General features: G+C 30.1%; 6 protein-coding genes across 6 annotated transcripts; all 6 read left to right on the forward strand.

The window, feature by feature from the left end:
* Positions 1 to 103: 103 nt before the first annotated feature.
* On the forward strand, positions 104 to 7,375 carry LOC109601713 (uncharacterized). Its single transcript, XM_020017987.2, has 5 exons — positions 104 to 992; positions 1,053 to 1,484; positions 2,324 to 3,542; positions 5,899 to 6,692; positions 6,797 to 7,375. The coding sequence occupies exons 1-5, from the start codon at positions 222 to 224 to the stop codon at positions 7,235 to 7,237; spliced, it is 3,657 nt and encodes a 1,218-aa protein (XP_019873546.2). The 5' UTR covers positions 104 to 221; the 3' UTR covers positions 7,238 to 7,375.
* LOC109602812 (uncharacterized) lies at positions 1,500 to 3,609 on the forward strand. The gene has a single exon (XM_020019255.2). The coding sequence runs from the start codon at positions 2,351 to 2,353 to the stop codon at positions 3,551 to 3,553; it is 1,203 nt and encodes a 400-aa protein (XP_019874814.1). The 5' UTR covers positions 1,500 to 2,350; the 3' UTR covers positions 3,554 to 3,609.
* A 1,879-nt stretch (positions 7,376 to 9,254) lies between the features above and the next one.
* Positions 9,255 to 10,655, forward strand: LOC109602203 (uncharacterized). The gene is made up of 2 exons (XM_020018529.2): positions 9,255 to 10,056; positions 10,111 to 10,655. Exons 1-2 carry the CDS (start codon positions 9,280 to 9,282, stop codon positions 10,549 to 10,551), a joined length of 1,218 nt encoding a protein of 405 aa, XP_019874088.2. The 5' UTR covers positions 9,255 to 9,279; the 3' UTR covers positions 10,552 to 10,655.
* A 2,221-nt stretch (positions 10,656 to 12,876) lies between these two features.
* On the forward strand, positions 12,877 to 14,286 carry LOC109602137 (uncharacterized). Its single transcript, XM_020018471.2, has 2 exons — positions 12,877 to 13,720; positions 13,772 to 14,286. Exons 1-2 carry the CDS (start codon positions 12,944 to 12,946, stop codon positions 14,210 to 14,212), a joined length of 1,218 nt encoding a protein of 405 aa, XP_019874030.1. The 5' UTR covers positions 12,877 to 12,943; the 3' UTR covers positions 14,213 to 14,286.
* A 1,558-nt stretch (positions 14,287 to 15,844) lies between these two features.
* On the forward strand, positions 15,845 to 17,134 carry LOC109601702 (uncharacterized). The gene is made up of 2 exons (XM_049970588.1): positions 15,845 to 16,618; positions 16,676 to 17,134. Exons 1-2 carry the CDS (start codon positions 15,848 to 15,850, stop codon positions 17,084 to 17,086), a joined length of 1,182 nt encoding a protein of 393 aa, XP_049826545.1. The 5' UTR covers positions 15,845 to 15,847; the 3' UTR covers positions 17,087 to 17,134.
* Positions 17,135 to 18,355: 1,221 nt separating this feature from the next.
* Positions 18,356 to 21,312, forward strand: LOC109601692 (uncharacterized). The gene is made up of 2 exons (XM_020017966.2): positions 18,356 to 19,406; positions 20,609 to 21,312. Exons 1-2 carry the CDS (start codon positions 18,618 to 18,620, stop codon positions 21,035 to 21,037), a joined length of 1,218 nt encoding a protein of 405 aa, XP_019873525.2. The 5' UTR covers positions 18,356 to 18,617; the 3' UTR covers positions 21,038 to 21,312.
* The last annotated feature ends 343 nt before the right edge of the window (positions 21,313 to 21,655 follow it).

Here is a 21,655-nt window from a genome sequence, read left to right on the forward strand (position 1 = left end):
GAAAATAGAGTGAAAATAAATGACTCGGTTGTTTATGGTTAAATGAAATCGGCCATGTAAATTAACTAAATCATAGTGATACGCAACTGTGGGAAGCTCAATGTCAGTTTGCACAGCATTCATTTAATACACTATTATTATATTTGTCAAATTGCAAAGATAGCATTCAGTCAAGCACTGTTAGTACAAAGGTATACGTGTTCCGCGACAGATACGACGAAATGAGTGTACCATCCGAAGTATCCTCTGTTATCGAGAGAGTGGCCTCAGTTTTGGGACTGACCCAATACAATGTTAAAATGAAAGGAGGTAATAAAAAGGGTGAAGGTTATTTAGGCGAAATTCTCTTCCTGGAGTTAATAAATCCGTCAGATAATTTAACGCACGACTTAGTTATTAAAAAGGCATTCACTGACTCTAAAATCAGAGATACGGCACCTGTAAGATTTGCCTTCATTAATGAAGTCTACTTTTACGACACTGTTGTTCCGGCATTACAAAAATTCGAAGTGCAGATAGGCCTAAATAAGTTTGATAAGTTGCCCAAATGCTACTTGACATCATTAGAAACGCCAATGGAATATATCGTTATGGAAAATCTCAAGGGATCTGGATTTCAGTTGTTTGACAAAAAGCAGATCGCAACTTTTGAACATATGGAGTTTATTTTCAAAGTGTACGGCGAGTATCACGCCTCTTCATTTATAATGAGAGAACAAAATCCGAAATTGTTTGAAACGCTTAATTCTGGACTGGACAACATCTACCACAGGTTCATGGATGTGGTTTTGTTTACGGAGGCGTTACAGCAAATGTTCAATATGCTCGGAGACAAACTTATACCAGGAACTGATGACGATGTTAAAAAGGCATTTAAGAGATACGAAAACGATGTGGTGTCAATTTTTAAGGAAAAAATCGACTATACAGGAAAATACGCAGTAATATGTCACGGTGATGCTTGGAGCAATAATATGATGTTCAAATTTGATGTAAGCACTTAAAAACTTTTAAAAAACTCGCGTTTGTATTTGTAATTTTATTATTTTCAGAGCAATGGAAACTTTAGTGATATCAAACTTCTGGACTTTCAACTTGCTCATAAGGGATCAATTGTACAGGATTTGACTTATTGTTTATACTCGAGCGCGTCTAAGGAGACCTTTGATCGATTGGACGAACTACTCTCAGCGTACCATGAAAGCTTTTCGGTGATTGTGAAAAAGTGTGGCGGGAATCCGGACGAATTGTTGCCATTGAAAGAATTGAAAAAAGAATGGATCGAATACTGTGCTTATGGATTCATTATGGCTTTTATGGTTATTAGATTAAAAACTAAGAAGGACGACGATGTTGTGGATTTAACAGATTTGGGTAATATGAGCAATGAAAAAGAAATGATGCATCATTTTATCAATGGGCCAGAAGACGATGACTACAACAGACGTATAAGAAACTTACTTTTACATTTATATGAAATTAAAGCACTTTAATGCACTTTTATATAAATATCTCTATAAATCTTAATTTTTAATCTGAAAAACACTAGTATAAGCACCCTGACGCTGGTCGTCAAAAATCCACTCACATTATTGTCCGGATTTATGTGAAGACGGTCTCAATTAATTTTATAGGTTCACATACCACCTATAAACAAATCTTATGTCTGAATATGTTTGGATAAAAGTGTTGTTAAGAATCTTCAGATAAGTATATTATGTCAAAAGGAAAATGTTGTCTTTCTAAATTTAATCATGACTTTTATGATTATTAAAACTATCATTCTGTGTGTATATGTGACACGGTAATGTTCAACTAAGTTCATATTTGATATTCAATTTGATATGCTCTTCCAGTTAAACTTTCCTCTGTTATTTGATATTGTTCAAATTAGAGAATGACTTAAAAAAAAACTAATAAACTAATCACCAACTCGAGATCTGATAATAATCTTTGACAGATACTTGGGTTTATGCCTCAAATATCAGATAAATACTAATTTGTTAAGAGCTTGTCAACAATATTTACTCAATAATAGTTTATGTTTATATTAAAGTTTGTGTTTTTCATCGTTCATTTTTGCAATTTATTAGTCCATATTAAAATAATAATCAATAGCTATTGAAGTTAAAAGTATGAGGGAACTTTTTTTATACATTTATACATTACGTTTACATGAAATACGTTAATACATATCCTATCTTTTCAAATAAGTAAATAAACCTTTGTTTGTTTGTAATCTAAAAACCGCTCTTAACAAGTACCACGACTCGGCGTACGACCTTGATGCGGAATCAAATTTAATAATATAATGATCGCATAGTTTACAATTGAACGTGCCGGTGTTAACATGGGGGACATTAAAAATATCAGCGAGGCTCTCCAAGAACACTTACAAATCGATGAAGAAATACGTAACTGTGCAACTGGACCATTAACTGCAGCTGGTGACAATTACGGCGGCATTATTTTAAAAGCGAACATAGAAATCCACAACAAGAGGACAAAATCCGACCGAACACTTCAAGCAATCGTGAAGTTAATACCCGAAAATGAGTTTTTAAGGCAAATTTTTAACTCTAATGTTACTTTTAAAAATGAAATCGAGTTCTACAGAACGGTGATACCGTTGCTGCAAAACTTCCAAAGAGATAATGGGATGGACGTTGCGGATTACTTTCCCACATACTATGGATCCAAAATAAGTTTCGATGCAGATGGGAACATTAAGGACGATTCAGTGTTAATTTTGGAGAACTTAAAAGTGAAAAATTTTACTGTAGACGATCGACTGCGTGGAGTGGACTTAGCAACGGCTAAATTGACGTTAAAAAATCTAGCCAACCTCCAAGCAACTGTTGTGGCATTTAAACTGAAGTTTCCGCAAGTTTTCCAAGAAAAAGTTTGCCCATACTTAGGTGGCGCCTTAATGCAAACCGCATTGCCGGAAGTTGTGTACCAAAAACAGAAAAAGGACTGTTTCAAAATACTATCTGAGAATGATGAACTTGTTCACTTGAAGGCTAAAATCGACGGCAAATTTGAGATGCCCAAAGTGTATCCGCCACGGGAACCTTGGGCGACTATCGTTCATGCAGATTTGTGGGTCAATAACACCATGACCAGAATTGTAAACAATAATCCGGTAGAAATAAAACTTATCGACTTCCAAACTATCCAACTGGCGTCACCAGCTGATGATCTACTCATGTACATTTTTACAAGTTTACGAAACGAGTTGTTGGAAGAAAATTTGGAATTACTCTTGAAGTACTACTATGATGAGTTCATTGCCACCTTAACCAGTCTGAAGTGTGCCACTGGACCATTCACGTATGAGTCATACAAAAGGGAAATCCACACCGCCTTCAAAGATTGGCAGTTCAATCACATTGTTTCAATGTGCTATCCAGTGTTTAAAACTGGAATGAAAGAAGAGCAGATGAAGGAATTTACTCACGAGACGTTGATGGAGGAAGAAGAATTGAGCGACGAACATAAAAACAAGATAAAAACGATTTTACCAATCTTTGAAAAATTAGGTTGGATTTAATAATGTATATTAGTGTGATAAAATATAATTATTTTAAATTATGTGTTTCTAATTTGCCTGTGATTTCTTTTTTTTAACAATAATAAATATATAACCATGTCCAATTTGAAATGTCATTACCATATAATTAAATAATAAGGTTTTCCCACTACAAGTAAGACCTTGATTTTTTAACAATAAATGAACAATAAAATCATTCTGAGAAAAAATCATTAATGAAACAATACTTTATTCTTACAATTATTAAAAGTTAATTATAAATATAAAATTTTTTTTAAATTAAAAAATATATATACATATACATATAAATATATATAATAAATAGTTACATACATTATTTTAAATAACATAAATAAATAATAAATGGATAATAAATAATCAAAAAATAATATAACAAATATTTAACAAAGAAGAGAATTAGTTATTATATTGTCATTTTTGTTATTAAAAAAGCAAATAAATTTAATACACATAATAAAAGAAATAAAATAATGTTAAGAATATCGCTTTATTCGAGATATCTAATCAAATAACTTCAAGTTTTTATTTCTTTTTTCATCTATTACTTGTCTTACCAAAGCTTGAGACTTATTTTTACAATTCACCTAAAAATACACTCCTGGACAAAAATTTGGAAACCCCATTATTATTAAAATAGATAAAAAACAATGAATGATATAATAATAATAAATAATAAATCCAATAATTAGAAAATTAGCAAAAAGGTATTCAAAGCGATGAAAAGAGATAATCAAAAAATATGTTGAACTTTCATCAACATGTGTTAGATTTTGTGATGTGATGATCTTTTTAAGGTATTATAAAATATTTATAGACACACTTAATTTAAATTTATTGTACATTTTATTTTAATAGATTAGATTAGCAAATAAATACTTTTTCATTTTATTCCTCTTAAAATTATTTCTTCAGCTCTTTTTTCAATCAAAGTTAAAACAAGACAGAAACTTGCCTTACCTTTTTACACATTTAAATAAATTTATTTGTATTAAAATTATTACATATTATTCTTATTTCTAATAGAGTTTATGTTCAGTGCTTACATAAATGAATTTGTGTACTCAGAAATTTGCTCTTGCAAAATAAATTACTATTATAACGGAACCAAACTTTTGCAAGTTATCTTATTATTGTCGCAGAAATCCCTGTTCCATTTTCATAATTATAAACCCGATAAATACAATTTAGCATTATGAATCTTCACTTAACAGCACGGAACAATACTAGTAATGTAATGAGCACCTATGACGTCAACAGATATTCCAGATCCATTCTGTTAGTGACAACCACGTACACTAAACGTATACTATGTATATCTAAAAAAATAATAATAAAGATTATTGTTATGTTTTTAATTTATATTATCATTTCCTCAAAATATCTTTATTTTTATTTACTCTTTGAGTTAGAAATACTTCCTACGAAAATTTTCACTTAAATAATTGTATTACATATGGTAATTTAAATTATAAATTATAAATATTTAAGTCTTAGAAAATATTACATTTTTATTTTGAGTTAAAGTCTATTTATTATTTACAATATCTTAATATTAGATATTAGATATATATGCATATAGTAAAGTAAATCTGTAACTTGTTGTACCTGTTGTAACTGTTGTAACTATACAAAGAAAAATTATCTTGATCAAATGAACACTAAGGTTTAAAATAGAACTTAAACCTTAATTATATATAAAAATAAATTATATTTTAAGGCTGCCATCAAATACAAGAACAATAAGTGGTATCGCGATTTTTAATGTCATTATACACTTTATCTCATAGATACATATATTGTATAATATTGTGCAATTTTAATTTAATTTATCTGTACAAATATTTTAAGTAAATACTCCATAATTTTTAACTTTTACAAAAAGTAATATAAAATTTAAATAAATATATATTTAAAACAAAAATATATTTTAGTAAATTTTTCTACAACAGGTATTTAAAAGACGTAATAGACAAAAATTATTAACGAATTTATAAATAAATAAAAAGTATGCAGATAAATTTAATATACATAACAGGAGAAGAAAAATAGATTTCATAATATGGAAATAAATAAATAATAATTATGCAAAATTATTCAATAGATAATAAAACGTTTTAATGAATCACGGAAATATGTAAATAAATCATAAGCAGACATAATAGTTTAAGTCCTTATCGTGCGTATACAACGAACATTTCCAAATAATTTATTTGGTTTATCAGTAGTTTAAATTATCAGTAGTAATAATGCGCCTTATTTAAAATTTAATACTGAAGACACGAGTATAAAGTGCTGTGAAAGATCAGCGATAGCCAGTTGATCTTGTTCCCTTGTATACAACATGTCGAACGAAGTGCCGGATGATATTATCGCTTTATCAAATAAAATCGTCAGTCGAATTGGAATAAAAGACTTTGAGTTGATTCTGGAAGGTGGTAATGATAAAGGCGAAGGCTATTTGGGGGAGATAATTTTCCTCCAACTGAAAGACAAATCCAGTGGCAAGTCGTTGTATATCGTAGTCAAGAGAGCATTTTTGAATGACCAAGTGAGAGACACGAGTCCTATCAGAAAAACATTCCTAAACGAGATTTACCTCTATGACAAAATTATGCCAAGTTTGCAGAGGTTTCAAGAAGAAAACGGGCTGGGAAAGTTCGACAAAATAAGTAAATGTTACCTTACCAATTCAGAAGACTGCAATGAGTACATCGTATTAGAGAACAATAAAAAATTGGGATACGAGATATTCGACAAAACAAAAATCCTTTCTTATCAACACCTGGAATTCATCTTTAAAACATACGCTCAACTACACGCATCCAGCTACTTATTCAGAAAATATCAAACAGAAGAATTTAATAAATTGGTATCTAATATACAAGATTTGACTGACGATTTCCTTAAGAAAGATATTTTCGATAAAATATGGCAAACGTCGTTTGCCCTTGCTGCAAAAACGTTAAAACCCGGAGAGGATGATTCTGTGATTAAAGCATACGAAAAATACACCCAAAAGGGAATTGATATATTCGAAAAAGCATGGACATATACGGGAAAATATCCACTTCTTACACACGGAGACTGTTGGAGTAATAACATGATGTTCAAATTTAATGTAAGTGTTGTTCTGAGCAAAACTAATTCTACTCACTAACTTTAAATTAGTTTGTTTGTTTTCCTTAATTTAATGTAATTTTGTAAAAGAAATATTTATTGTAGGAGAATGGAACTATGACAGATCTAAAACTTTTGGACTGGCAGCTTATAAAAGTAGGTAGCCCTGTACATGATTTGTCCTATTGTTTGTATTCGGGCGCGTCCGCAGATACGTTTGATAGATTGGACGAGCTTCTCAAAACATACTACGACAGTTTTTCTTCGGTCTTGAGAAAAGTTGGCGAAAATCCAGGTGAAATTTATCCTTTTTCTGTGCTAAAAGACGAATGGACGGAATATTGTAAATTTGGGCTGTTGATTTCCATCGTGGTGATTAAAATAAAAATGACCAAGCAAGAAGAAAAAGTCGATTTAGTCGAACTGAGTATGAGTGATAATAAGGAAGAAATGGCACAAAAATTCTCAGAAGGTACTCCATCTGAGGAATACGACAAAAGAATACGAGAATTGTTACTACACATATACAAAATAGGAGGGCTGTAAAGAAAATCTTGGACTGTAACGATATTTTAATATTTGTTTGTTATAACAAGAACAAAGATTCAAACATTTTTTATAATAATTTTATTATTTAAAAATTTATTTATATAAGCAAGAATAAAATAAATAAATATACTATTATTTTTTTTAATTTTCCTGTATAAATTGTCATTTTATTCTTTTCCACAAAATTTAATTTATTTTACACTTAGAATAGAAAAACCTCCTACATTTCTATTTTAATGATTTTATTGAGTCATAGTAATTTAAAGTAAATTGTCAAACAGTATTTTGCATCTTAACAGTTTTATTTATGATATGTTAATCACCTATTTGCAATGTATTGTTTCACTAAATATTAGATTATATTTGGTATAGTATATTTAAACTGTCACACAAATATAAAGAAATACAGAAAAACTAATAGGACACTACTCACATTATCTTATACCAGATAAGTTTAATAGACATATTTTATTTTTTGTCCCATTTTAACAACCTTTCTTTTCAGTTGTAAATCATAAAAATAGGTAACATATTTATGGACAAAACGTCATGTTTTTGGCTCACAACAAAAACTACTGGGTAATTGTTAATTACGTAGGTTATGGAATAAAGTGTCAAAAATGGCACAAATTATTTTATTTTTCAACAATATTGGAATATTATACTAATAATACTATTACTAATACTCTTACCATACTCAATACCAATACCATACTTAAACTAATACTCTTAAAACTTAAATTAAATGATGTGAGGAAATTACCTTAGAATAATTGAGAAAGGTAACTCAGAACATAGAAAGATATACACTGCGTGCAAAAAAAAACTCAACAGAAATAATTAATTTATTCCAACTTTTTTTTAGAAAAATATTAACCTAACATATTACAGAAAAATACTTGATTAAAAAATTAAACATAAATAAACATAAAGCATAATGTGTCAGAAGCTAATAATGGGTCGGACCCCCTCTTTGATGACATCATGGCATCGATTTAATGAGATTATCGACATTTTTTTGTGGTATCTCATCGACGTCACTACGTTAGCGCCTATGGTTTGCTGGTACAAGTAAGTCTGCAGTCTAAAAGACCTTAAACAGATCGAATACCAATTGGCCTGTCCCTTAGGGTCAATATTCTAAGACGGCGATCCTGTGGCACCGTGGCAGCTCTGGGTCTTCCGGAATCTCTTTTTCTACTTCTTCTGCTCTCTTCACTTCATGACTGCCAACGTCCTATTATTATTATTATTATTATTATTATTATTATTATTATTATTATTATTATTATTATTATTATTATTATTATTATTATTATTATTATTATTATTATTATTATTATTATTATTATTATTATTATTATTATTATTATTATTATTATTATTATTATTAACGCCGCCCTATTTCTCGAAACGAAATTTCTGCTTAATGCAGCCCCATTATTCTAACTCTGTTAAACTCATTTAATTGGCTAAAATTATTTTGTTTTCGTACTATAGGCACGTTAAACGTTTAGCATAAACTACTGAATAAAACAAATTGTGACAAAAACTAAGTAAAAGCTTGTTTGAAATACCTTAAATATATGAAGAAAAAAGAACAAAAAGCCAACAATACATACCCACTTGTATACCAAATTTTATAAAAATATCTGAATATATCCTGAGTGTTCTTAATATATATTTTTTCTAAAAATAAAGTGAGGAGATTTTTTTATGGATACTTCGTATAATGCAACAAAATAATTAATATGTTATCAGCATAATTAAAAATATGAATCTTTGTAATTAATTTTAATTTGCGTTCCGATAATCTGAGACTCATCCTACATCATATCAATATCTAAATAACATTATTGATATATTTGGTATAGCTATAGCCAATCACAAAAACAGAAACATACCAACACTCAATTAGTGGACTATCATGCTCAAACAAGCTAAAATTTCAATATGTCATTATCATAAGCGTATATAATTCGGTGGGGGAGAAGCGACTGATCAGTAGATTGTTTACGTTTAGTTTGTACAGTCGCAGAATGACGGACTCGGTGCCAAGTGATATAATCGCGCTCGGAAACAAAATCGCCGCAAAAATCGGCATCGATAACGTGGACGTAATTTTGCACAGCGGCAACGCCAAAGGGGAAGGGTATCTTGGAGAAATTGTATTTCTCGAGTTAAAGGACAAGACCAATGGGAAGTGCCAGCACGTGGTTGTGAAAAGGGCATTTACTAATAAACAAACAAGGGACACTAATCCAATAAGGGAGACGTTTTTGAATGAGATTTACTTTTATGACGATATATTGCCGGCCCTGCAGCGATTTCAAGTGGAAAATGGGTTTGAGAAGTTCGACAAAATAAGTAAATGTTTTTTGACTAGTAGGGAAGACACCAATGAGTATATGGTACTGGAGAACATAAAAAAAATTGGCTTCGAACTGTTCGACAAAACGAAAATTTTATCCTATCAACATATGGAAATAATCTATAAAAACTATGCCTATTTACATGCGACCAGCTTTTTGTACAGAAAATACAAAACAAAAGAATTCGATAAATTATTGGGCGGCTTGTACGATCTGTATGAACCGTTTATGAAAATCGAATATTCTATCACGATGTGGACGCAAATGTTTCAAATGGCAAGCGAAAAACTAATTCCTGGCGAAGACGATGAAGTTATAGCGGCATTTGACAAATATTTAAAAGATGGAATAGAAATATTCCGGCGATCGTGGTACTACCAAGGAAAATACCCCCTACTTACTCACGGAGACTGCTGGAGCAATAATATGATGTTTAAATATGATGTAAGTACCAAACATAAATTTATACCTGTTTACTGACGTAATTTAATGTTTCAGGAGAAAAGGAATGTGGTGGATTTAAAACTACTGGACTGGCAAATCACCAAAGTAGGTTCACCAGTTCACGATTTATCCTACTGCCTTTATTCAGGGGCCTCACTAGACACGTACGAAAGACTGGATGATTTACTCAAGCTTTATTACGAACATTTCTCAGCGGTTTTGCGACAAGCTGGCGAAAATCCGGAAGAAGTGTACCCCTTTTCGGTATTGAAAGAAGAGTGGAAGGAATATTGTAAATTTGGCTGGACCATGTCTCTAATGGTGATGAAAATTAAAACTACTGAACAAGAAGACAAACTGGACTTAGTTGATATTAGCACTAGTGACAATAAAATAGAAATGGCCAAGAAAATGGTACGAGGAACGCCTTCAACAGAATACGATAGAAGAGCGCGAGAACTCTTACTGCATGTTTACAAAATTGGTGGCATGTAGGACTGTAATTTTTTAAAATTTTTATGTCTAGTTTGTATAAATAAAATTAGAAATTTTGATAAACTTGTAAAAAGAAAATATATGTTTTAAATTGTTGATGTGAATATTTACATTAATTTTAAAAAAATAGTTGTTAAAGGATTTAAAAAATTAAAACAAAATACATTTTGTTTACAACATGTGCATATTTTTAATAATTATTACCATTTGCCACTGATTCACTTGAAAGCCTATCAAGCAGTTGTATAGATTGAAAAAATATTTAATTAAAAATATGCTTTTAATTATTGTTTACAACTTAAATTTTGCAATGACTAATAATTGTTTGTCTGCACGTGTAAAGTCAGTCACATGGCAAATAGTAATTAAGAACACCAATAATAACATTTAATTTTGATATTAGTTGTCATAAACTGAAGGACATTTTACTTGCAAAATTAACTTTTATCCATTCCAATTTAAATCTTTACCTAATTTGAATTTAATCGTTTTGATAAGCATCAATTATCAATTATGAGATAAATAAGACGTTATTTCTAACTTTGCAATATATAATAAAATAGAATTGAGACTAAAACTTAGAGGAATAATATGGAAAAGGTTCAGTAGCAATAGTAGTAGATTTTAAATCCCAATCACATGATCAAATAATCATCTGAACAAAAGATCCACACAACGAATAAAGGTAATTTATTCTGTGATGTCATCATTGTTATTAAATTGATGTACATAATATGTACAAACATTATAATTTATTATGTCATTATGTCATATAATCGCACATTCCGACACCGTAAATTATAAAAAACTGTTATTTAAATTATTGTCATGGGAATACTTGTAATATTGATTCAGTTACTAGTTTTATTTTTCAAATTTGGCTTTATCATCTGCACCGCTTAAAATATTTGAATAATATGTTTACAGGCTTTTAATTTGAATGGCTATTTTTATTTATAAAGTGAATTAATTTATCATTATTTTTTTTTTAAATTTGACTTTATCATATGCACAACTTAAAATATTTGAACACTTTGTTTACAGACTTTTAATTTGAATGACTATGTTTGTATTTATAAGATGAATTAACTTATTTTTTTTTGTAAATTTAGCTTTATCATCTGCACAAATTAAAATATTTGTACACCTTGTTTACAGATTTCTAATTTGAATGTCTACTTTTATTTGTAAAGTGAATTAACTTATTCTTATTTTTTTTTTCAAATTTCGCTTTACCATCTGCACAGCTTAAAATATTTTAACATTATACTTTTAATGTAAATATCTATTTTTATTTATAAAGAGAATTAACTTTTTTTTCAAATTTGAAATTATCATATGCATAAATTAAAATATTTGAATACCATGTTTATAGACTTCTAATTTGTAAGCCTATTTTTATTTATAAAGTGATTTAATTTATTATTATGTATTATTTTTAATTTGCCTTTATCGTCTGCACAAATTAAAATATTTGAACATTATGTTTAAATGCTTTTAATGCGAATATCTATTTTTATATATAAAGTGAATTAATTTATTGTTATTTTTTTTTTAACTTTGACGTTATCATCTGCATCACTTAAAATATTTGAACAATATGTTTACATGCTTCTAATTTGAATGGCTATTTTTATGGATAAAGTGAATTAACTTTATTAAATGATCTGCCTGTTCTATTGTTCTTATTTATCACATGGTTATATTATTGCTATAATAATAAAAATTACACACTCATAACTTTAAGAGGTTTTTATTATTGTTTACTTATCACGTTTCAGATTAAAGTTATATTATACGCAATTATAATAGACTTCAAAATTAAAATATAAAACACGTTTCTATCGTAATGAATTATTTATAAAAAATAATACAGAGACATAATTAAAACTAACAATTATCATGTTCATTGATAAACATGATGGATTAACAAACCTTAAACGTCGAAATTTTATTACATTGTATTTATTAATATTAAAACATCATAATTATTTAAATATAAACAAACAGATACTAAGGTTTGATTCATAAAATGTAATTGCTATTAAATATATATAGAATATCCTGAGGAAATGATTATGTTATATACGTATATACACAAATATAAATTAATTGACAATCCGTAATCTATATTATTACCATATATAAAGTGTAAAGTACTTAATGAGAATTTATTTTTAAGAGAATATCGCATGCCAATAATTCCACGATAAACCGAAAGCAGCGCAATTAGATAAAGAGAAATTTAAATTATACTGCAAACATTTTTGGCCGATCATCCAATGAGTGGACAACATCATAACTACACTGAATAAATAGCGCACGATCATTTTTATTGTTTAGTATAACTTTGCTACTGTTAATAAACGGTTTGTTCCGCAGTAACCATAAGATGCACGATTCAGTACCGTCAGCGCTCATCCCTATCGTGGAAAAGGTTGCGAAAAAATTGGGATGTGACAAATACGAAACGGTGTTGATCGGTGCCAATGCGAAAGGAGAGGGCTACTTGGGTGAAATAACGTTCTTGGAAATCCTAGACAAAACCACTGGCAAATCGACGAACATAGTCGTGAAACTTGCGTTCAAAAATGAAGAGGTGCGTCAGATTAATCCCATCCGTCACACGTTCCTGAATGAAATCGCTATCTATAAAACGATAATACCGGCCATTCAGCAGTTCCAAAACGAAAATGGCATTCCAATATTCGAACACGTGCCCCGGTGTCTGCTCACAAGTTCGGAAGAGGGCAACGAATTTATCGTCTTCGAGAACATCAAACTGCAAGGTTTCGAACTGTTCGACAAGACCAAAATCTTGGATTACCAGCACATGGAATTCATATTCAAAACATACGGGAAATTTCATGCGACAACATTTTTATACAACAAATTTCATCCGGAGAAATTTTCGAAACTGGTCCAAGATTTGGGGAACGTTCACAAAAGCTTTTTCGAACAAGACATCTACAGGAATATGACCGATGATGTGTTGGTTGAATCAAGTCAAAAGCTGAAACCATATGAGGACGACAAAGCGATCGCAGCATTCGCCAAGTACACAAAAGACGGAACTAACCTACTCCTGGATTCTCTGACCTACAAAGGAAAATATCCGGTTCTATGTCACGGAGACTGCTGGAGCAACAACATGATGTTTAAATACGACGTGAGTGACGTTTATTGTATATAATACCACTGATTAATTGTTTATTTTTAGAACGATAAAAACGTGTCCGATATTAGATTATTAGACTGGCAATTGGCTAGAACTGGATGCCCGTCACAAGATTTATCTTATTGTTTATATTCGGGCGCTTCCAAGGACACATTCGATAGACTACAGGAACTCCTCAAAGCCTACTACGAAGTATTTTCTGAAGTAATTACACAAGCAGGCGAAGATCCACAAAAAATGTATCCCTTCGAAGTACTACAACAGGAGTGGAAGGAGTACTGTCGATTCGGCTTAATCACCAGTACAATTGTTATAAAAATGAAAATGGATAAATCTGAAAACAAAATTGACCTGGTGGATATATCTACTAGTGAAGATAAGGATGAGGCAATTAAGAAGTTTGCTATTGGCACTCCTTGTGAGGAGTACGATAGCAGAATCCGGGAACTGATTTTGCATGTTTATGAAATCGGAGGTCTATGAAATGATAAAAATTTTATCTATTAGTATTCGTATTTTATCACATAATACAAAATAAAGTATTTTGTTTACCAGTTTATGTTTCTTTTGATCTGTCATATTTTGATACTGTAAGAAAAATAATAAAAATGTATAAGAAGTTTAAAGTCTAACGTTTATAATCAAGGAATTAAATTTTACGCCATTATTTTGTGAACATAAACTGACTGAACTGAAAATTTACTACGATTATCTTTATGTATTTCAAATCTTTTTAAACAGTACATATAACATATTTTTATATTTGGGGGAGGAGGAGACTTAATTTGTCAGAATAAAATAAGTTAAATAAATTGCTAACATCTATAACATAAAATAACACTGGTATATAAGGTATTGGACTGAAACATCCATTGCAAAATGTAAAATATCATTGTTTTTTTATGTTTTAAAAAAATCATAAATTTATTCACAAATAAAAAAAATCAAAAGCGAATGACAGTGTTTAAACATCGTTTGTATTTCTCTGAGTCAGTTTCACGAATTACAGTCCAGCAATAACCTCCCAGCATACTTTTGTCCCAAAAACCTTGATATTTTTTTTTCAACTTTGATTAAATCTTGATAAGCACGTTCTCCTTGTTCATCACTCATCATACTCAAAAAAAGCACGGATATGAAGGCAAAAACTTTTGAGTGACATCCGTGTACCCAATTCACAATAATTTTTCAATAATTCAGAAACAATTTGTCTGTAGTTATCACTTGTTTCCAAGAAAACCATCTACCATCTACGATGCTTTTGAATGATTGTCAGGCTGCAGATTCTTTCTCCAATAAACATTGTGAAAAATAATCTTTATTCAATAACTTCCTAATATGAGGGCCAACAAATATGCCTTCTTTAATTTTAGCATACGAAAGTTGAGGAAGTACCGCCAACAAATGTTTAGAAACAGCACCATCTTTACTCAGAATATTGATAAAATAGAGACATAGTTTTATGTGCAGTGGTGGAAGTAGAATGTCATTTGGATCAACTAATGGGTTACTTGAAATGTTTTTTTTTCCAGGAGAATACGTTGTTCTTTGTGTGCCGCATAAACAGAACTAGATCTGAGTATGACAAAAATTCGATATGATCCAAAATATGAACCACTTTAATGAAGAAAGAGTAAATAAGAAATTAATCATTTAGACAGAGAAAAGTTAGCTTGAACGACCACAGTTCAGCTTTTTTAAAATATAATAAAACGACGTGGAGTAACGTTTTATTATTGCCAAATATCAGTTTCCGTTGATATATCTCTAAATCGGTTAGAGATTAAATTCAGTTTCCGGCATTCGTTAAAGGAGGATTTTTTGCCTGGTGCCACAAAAATACTGTGTATTTAAAAACAAGAACACGTATTTCTAAATAAATAATAATAGTAAAGTATTTCTAATAAACATTTGGTATTTGCCATGACTTTAATTTATTTTTGTTGATTCACAATAACTTTCATAAAATTATCATCTTAAATCACAGGCAACGTCATTCTTGATTGTCATTCGCGATATGATATTTATCTGCACCTGTCCTTATAAATATTGTACAATACTGTATTACATAAACCAGTTTAGTTTGCGGTAGTACAGTGATATACCTAGATCAACGTCATGGATACAAAGGACATAGACAACATCCTATCACAAGTCGCACAAAATGAAGGCATCCTAAACTACGAATTTAATTTTGGCGAGAAAAACGAAGCATTCGCCGGATTTATCGGCGATTTCGTGTTTGTCAAAATAAACGACAAAGATTCGGAGAAAGAGTTGGATTTGGCCATCAAGCTGTCCCATCGAGAAGAAAGTCAGAGGGAACGAGTGCCAACGCGGACCACGTTCGAAAATGAAGCACACTTGTACACGAAATTTTGGCCTGAACTGAGCAAGTTTCAGAAATCCCACAGAATAACCAAACCGTTCGACAGCATCGGTAATTGCTACACTTGGTCTTTGGAGGAGAACCACGAGTACATCGTGATGCAGAACCTAAAAAATCAAGGATACGGCCTTTTTCCGAAAACTTATTCGTTCACGTACGAAGACAGCAAATTAATATTTCAAACCTACGCCCGATACCATGCAATATCGTTCGCAATGAGGCAGCAGTGTCCTGAAAAATTACAAGAAATATTCGATTCTACTCACAATGTCTACGAGGAAATTTACAGCACCGAGAATTTTGCCTCAGCTCTCACTACAGTTGTGAAGAATAATCTCAAAATTTTAGAAACAGCTAATGATGAAGAAATTACCAAACAATTTTCGCCGTACGCGGAAAATTCAATGGACCTGTTTCGAAGCGTTTTAAATTACAAGGGAAAGTATCCGGTTTTGACGCACGGTGACTGTTGGAGCAATAATTTAATGATTAAAAGAAACGTAAGTACCAAATTGTCGTTCACATTCACGTGTACAAAATTCCGTATTTTTATTTAGGAAAATGGGCTACTCACTGATATTAAACTGATCGATTGGCAGTTGGTCCGACCGGCGTCAGTGGTACATGATCTGTCCTATTGTTTTTACTCCGCAGCATCTAAAGATGCGTTGGATCGGTTAGACGATCTTCTTAAAATATACCACGAGTGCCTCACTCAAAACCTAAGGGAAATGGGGGAGGATTCAGAAAAGTTGTTTTCATTCGAAGCACTGAAGAACGAATGGAAAGAATATTGTAAATTTGGATTTATCTTTTCATTGTTGATCCTTAGAATGAAGTTTGCTAAACCTAATGAGATACAATCACAAGAGAAAAACGTGTCTTTTGCAACGTGTGATGTTGATTCCCAATATGAGGGAAAAGTGATAGACTTGATACGACACTTTTTTGAAATAAAAGCATTGTAGTCTTGTAGAAAAATTGTTTGATTAGAATTAATAAATATGTTAATATATGTACAATATTTACTAATTCCTACACTTTCATCCAATTGCGACTTCCACAAAACAGTAAATTTTACTTTTGTTTACTTATCTTAAAATACCCTATCAAATATTTAAAATAAATCCATTGATAATTATCGATAACAGTTGTATCAAACACAATTAATTATCTTCCGCTGTCGTCATTGTGAGAAGTTTGTCTTCTTAATCAGATTTTAGTTCAGTACCTTGAATTTTGGATTCTTAAATGTAATATTCATTCAAACGAAAACATAAATCTGGTCAAGGATTTAAACTTTGTTAAATTAATACTTGAAAAACGTGTTTTATTTACCCACTAATTTCTGAATGACCTCGTTACAACTAATAATATATTATTAAGAATTCTAATTTTGCATTAAAGGGATTAAAGTATAATTTTGGAAGTAATTAAGACATACACGAAACATATATATGTGCAATTAATTTATTAAAGTTTCATTACTGTGTATTATATTTATAAAATATGTACAAAATAGTTTTATGACATTTTGCAATAATATTCCTCAGCCAAATTGAATTTAAATAGCAATTTTAATATTTAAATTGTGTGCAAATCACATAAAAATTAATATCATTTGTGGTAAAATAAAATGACACAGAACAATTTACAGATAATTGTCCCTTCACTTTGGATAATAAAATATTGTACGAATATTTGTTGTTAATAAAAGAATATATGATTAAAATACTAAAAAGAATCGTTGATTTTATTTTTAAACAAAGAAACTACTTTTAAATCAACATAATTATGTACAAGAAGGGAGAATGATATTTTAAATTGTCAACTTTAAAAAATATTGATTACCTGTGATGTTAAATATTTAACTTATAAAATTCTTTTCGTAGTCCTGCGAAATACATAATTATTACATAATTACCAAAAGAGCAGATGTTGACTTAACTTTCTTTTGTTATATATTCGTATAATATTGTATTTATCAATATCTATATTATTATGTTTATACTATTATTTATTTATCTTTTTTATCTTATAACCTAATAATTACAACAATTATTTGATAACAATTGCATTTCCACTTTGAATAATTCAGAACAGCTCAAAATCAAAACTAAATGTATCTCAAACAATAAATTTTGAATACGAATCAATTCCATTTGATTAAAACCATTAGATTCACATTAACCTCAAATCAGTGTTCCATCGTTCCATGTGCGGCATTTGTTTACAACCTGTAGATATTGCACAATTTATTATTATAAAACCTCCTCCTCCTGCGCAATGGTGATAAACATTTTTAGCTGAATTACAACGGTATAATCATGATGACGGATAAATCCGTACACCGGTAGATCTTATCTACACATTGTGTTCCACCAATGGATACATTCTGAACTATGCAATGTAGCAATGAACACATATTAGCTCATCAGTGTAACACGACAGTTGCGTCTCAGTTTAATAATATCAATAAGCGTGTCAGTAGTGCGAACGATGACGGACGAAAAAGATAATGTTCCCGATTACGTTCAACGTGTTTTGAAAACTGTGGCCCAAAAAACGAACATCAATGACTACAAGGTAAAAGTGAACGAGGGCAATAAAAAGGGTGAAGGATTTTTGGGACAGCTGATGTTCATCGAGATCAGCGACAATGAGTCCGAAAAGGTAGTCAACGTTGTCGTGAAAAAGGCATTTTCCGATGAGAAAATCAGAGAGTTGGCGCCGATTAGAATCAGTTTTTTGAATGAAGTGTACTTTTACGAACACATACTACCGACATTTCAAAAACTCGAGGAGGAATATAAAATCAAAGTGCGATTTGACCGTGTTCCGAAATGTTTTATGTCGTGCACCGAGGAGGCCCAGGAATTGTTGGTGTTGGAAAACTTAAAATCGTTGGGTTACGACGTGTTCGATAAGAAGAAGGTCTTCACCAGGGAACACGTAAATTTAATATTTAAGACCTACGGACACTACCACGCATTATCGTTTGCATTAAAGAAAAAATACCCGGAGAAGTTCATGGAAATTTCAAGTAATTGTGAGGATGTATTCAATCAGTTTAGCACAAGGCCACACTTTAAACAGTCCATACAGGAAGCTATTGGTAAAATAGCAGAGTTGTTCGTTCCTGGAAAAGAAGACAAGTATATTGAATCCTTTAAAAAATACGTTGAAGGAGGAGCCGACATATTTTTGGAAAGTGTGAATTACCGTGGAGACAATACAGTTATATTTCATGGCGATTGTTGGAGTAATAATATGATGTTCAAATATGATGTAAGTAGATATATTTATAAATATTAACTTTAAGATTGAACGTATTTGTAAATAATTTTTTGATGAGATATTAACAAGGTCTCTAAAATTTGACCTTTGTTAGGCATAATCAACCTTATTAACTACATTCATTAAATTGTTAGCAAGCTTTTACAATATTTTGCAGAGCAATGGGGAAATTTACTGTCTTTTATAAAATTTTCTTTACTCTTTTAGAAGACTATGAAGTCTTTTATTTATTTATGTATTTATTATTTGGTGAATACGGCTGAATACCAATTTCGTCGTTTTCTTAGGGGTTAATTGTTCACTTAATAAATAAAGAGAAATTCTATGAGAAAAATAAACAAATATTAATAAATTCAATTTTAGTTCAAATATAATTTCAATAAAATAAATGAAATCATAAAATTTCATGTGTATAATTTAACTTCTAGCCAATTATAACAGAATTGTTTTTATTAATCAAATAATCCTACATGCAATTTTCAAGAATGCCACACACATGTTTCAAATATAAAATATCAAATCAATTATTATCTAATTAGTTACTACTTTTATTATCTTCCTTAATAATGAGTCGCATTAAATTAAATATATGTATATCTAATTCATTGTCTCGTATGTAAGTTTATCTTACATTAATTGGTACTCTAAAGAATCTATTTTAATTTTGTTATCATCTCATCTTATATTTTTAAATCATTTTTTTATCATAGATTTAAGCGATAATTTATATAAAAATTAATTCACTTGTAATTAAATCTAATATTAAATATTCCATATAGTTAAACTCATATAGTTTGTATTCATAACTATATGAGTTTCAAGGTAAAATATAAATACATACGAGCATGGTCCAGTCAGATAATTGCATTTTAAATATTACAATTTTTGTAAATGATTTCCTGTTGTTAAAAATGAATAACTTTGTTATGTCATTGAAAAGTACACTGAAATTCAAACATATTTAAGAAAATCTATTTTAAGAAATGTTGTCACCATTTAAAATAAATATTGTTATAATACATCAATTAAATTTACATACATGTTACTAGGATTTTCATTGTTCAGCACTTGACAATTGACTAGGATATCTATAGTGTATTGTAATAAACACCTTAGCAAATATAATGCACGTTCTTAATCTTGACTGAATAAATAATGTGATTCCTGAATAATAACAGTTGTTTATATTTTAGGATGGTAATGCTCTATCCGACATCAAAGTTATAGACTGGCAACTGGTAAGAGCCGGAGCACCAAGCCACGACCTCACCTACTGCCTCTATTCCGGAGCTACCAAGGAAATCTTCGATCATTTAGATGATCTCTTGAATATCTACCATCAGAGTCTCTCAGCGAAACTGGCGGAATTCGGTGAATCCTCCGACGAACTATATCCAATGGAGGCCTTAAAAAAGGACTGGCAACACTCGGCTAAATTTAGCATGATTTTCTCGTTCCTCATATGTAGAATGAAGCTGACCGTTCAAGAGGACATAATTGATCTTACAGATGATATTGATTTAACTGAAGACAATCGGTTCTTCAAAACCAGGGTTGCCGATTCCTATAACCAAAGAATGAAGGATTTAGTCGCACATATTTATGAAATAGGTGCACTATAAATATTAATAAAGTGGGTTTATGTTTTTAAAAGTATTAAAGGAGAGGAGGAGGCATTTTGAAAAATAAAAATATAAAGATAATTTAGTGTAGAAAATAAATATTTTTTGTAACTCACAACCTGTATATAATGTTAGAATCTTCTTTACGGAGATAATTTATGAGCAACACTAGGTAGATTATAATAAAAAAGTTTGTTTTAAAACATTGTAAAACTCGGTTTTATAATGTTACACCTTAAGAGTGATACTTCAATTAAATAATATTTTATCAGTAATATGTTGTTTTTATTTTCTTAGTAAGTACTAAAAAGTACAATTTACTTAACATTTTTCACATAAACAAGTCAATAATGGCTTACTTACTATGACTATTATGAATTATATATAATTTATGAATTTATTTTGTACCTTGTCTTGTATCTAGTATTATGTGAAGTGATAAATATTCAAATATTATTTATAAAAATATTTTATTGAACGTCAAATTTATTTATTTTTTTTAACAAATAAACTTTATTATGAATTATATCAAAATTTTCATTTACGTTTTGTTACTAATATCTATTAAAGTGATTTTATTTAATGATTGACTTATTTCATAAGAAACCATTAGCCTAA

The sequence above is a fragment of the Aethina tumida genome, chromosome 1 (genome assembly GCF_024364675.1).
Source record: "Aethina tumida isolate Nest 87 chromosome 1, icAetTumi1.1, whole genome shotgun sequence".
NCBI lineage: Eukaryota > Metazoa > Arthropoda > Insecta > Coleoptera > Nitidulidae > Aethina > Aethina tumida.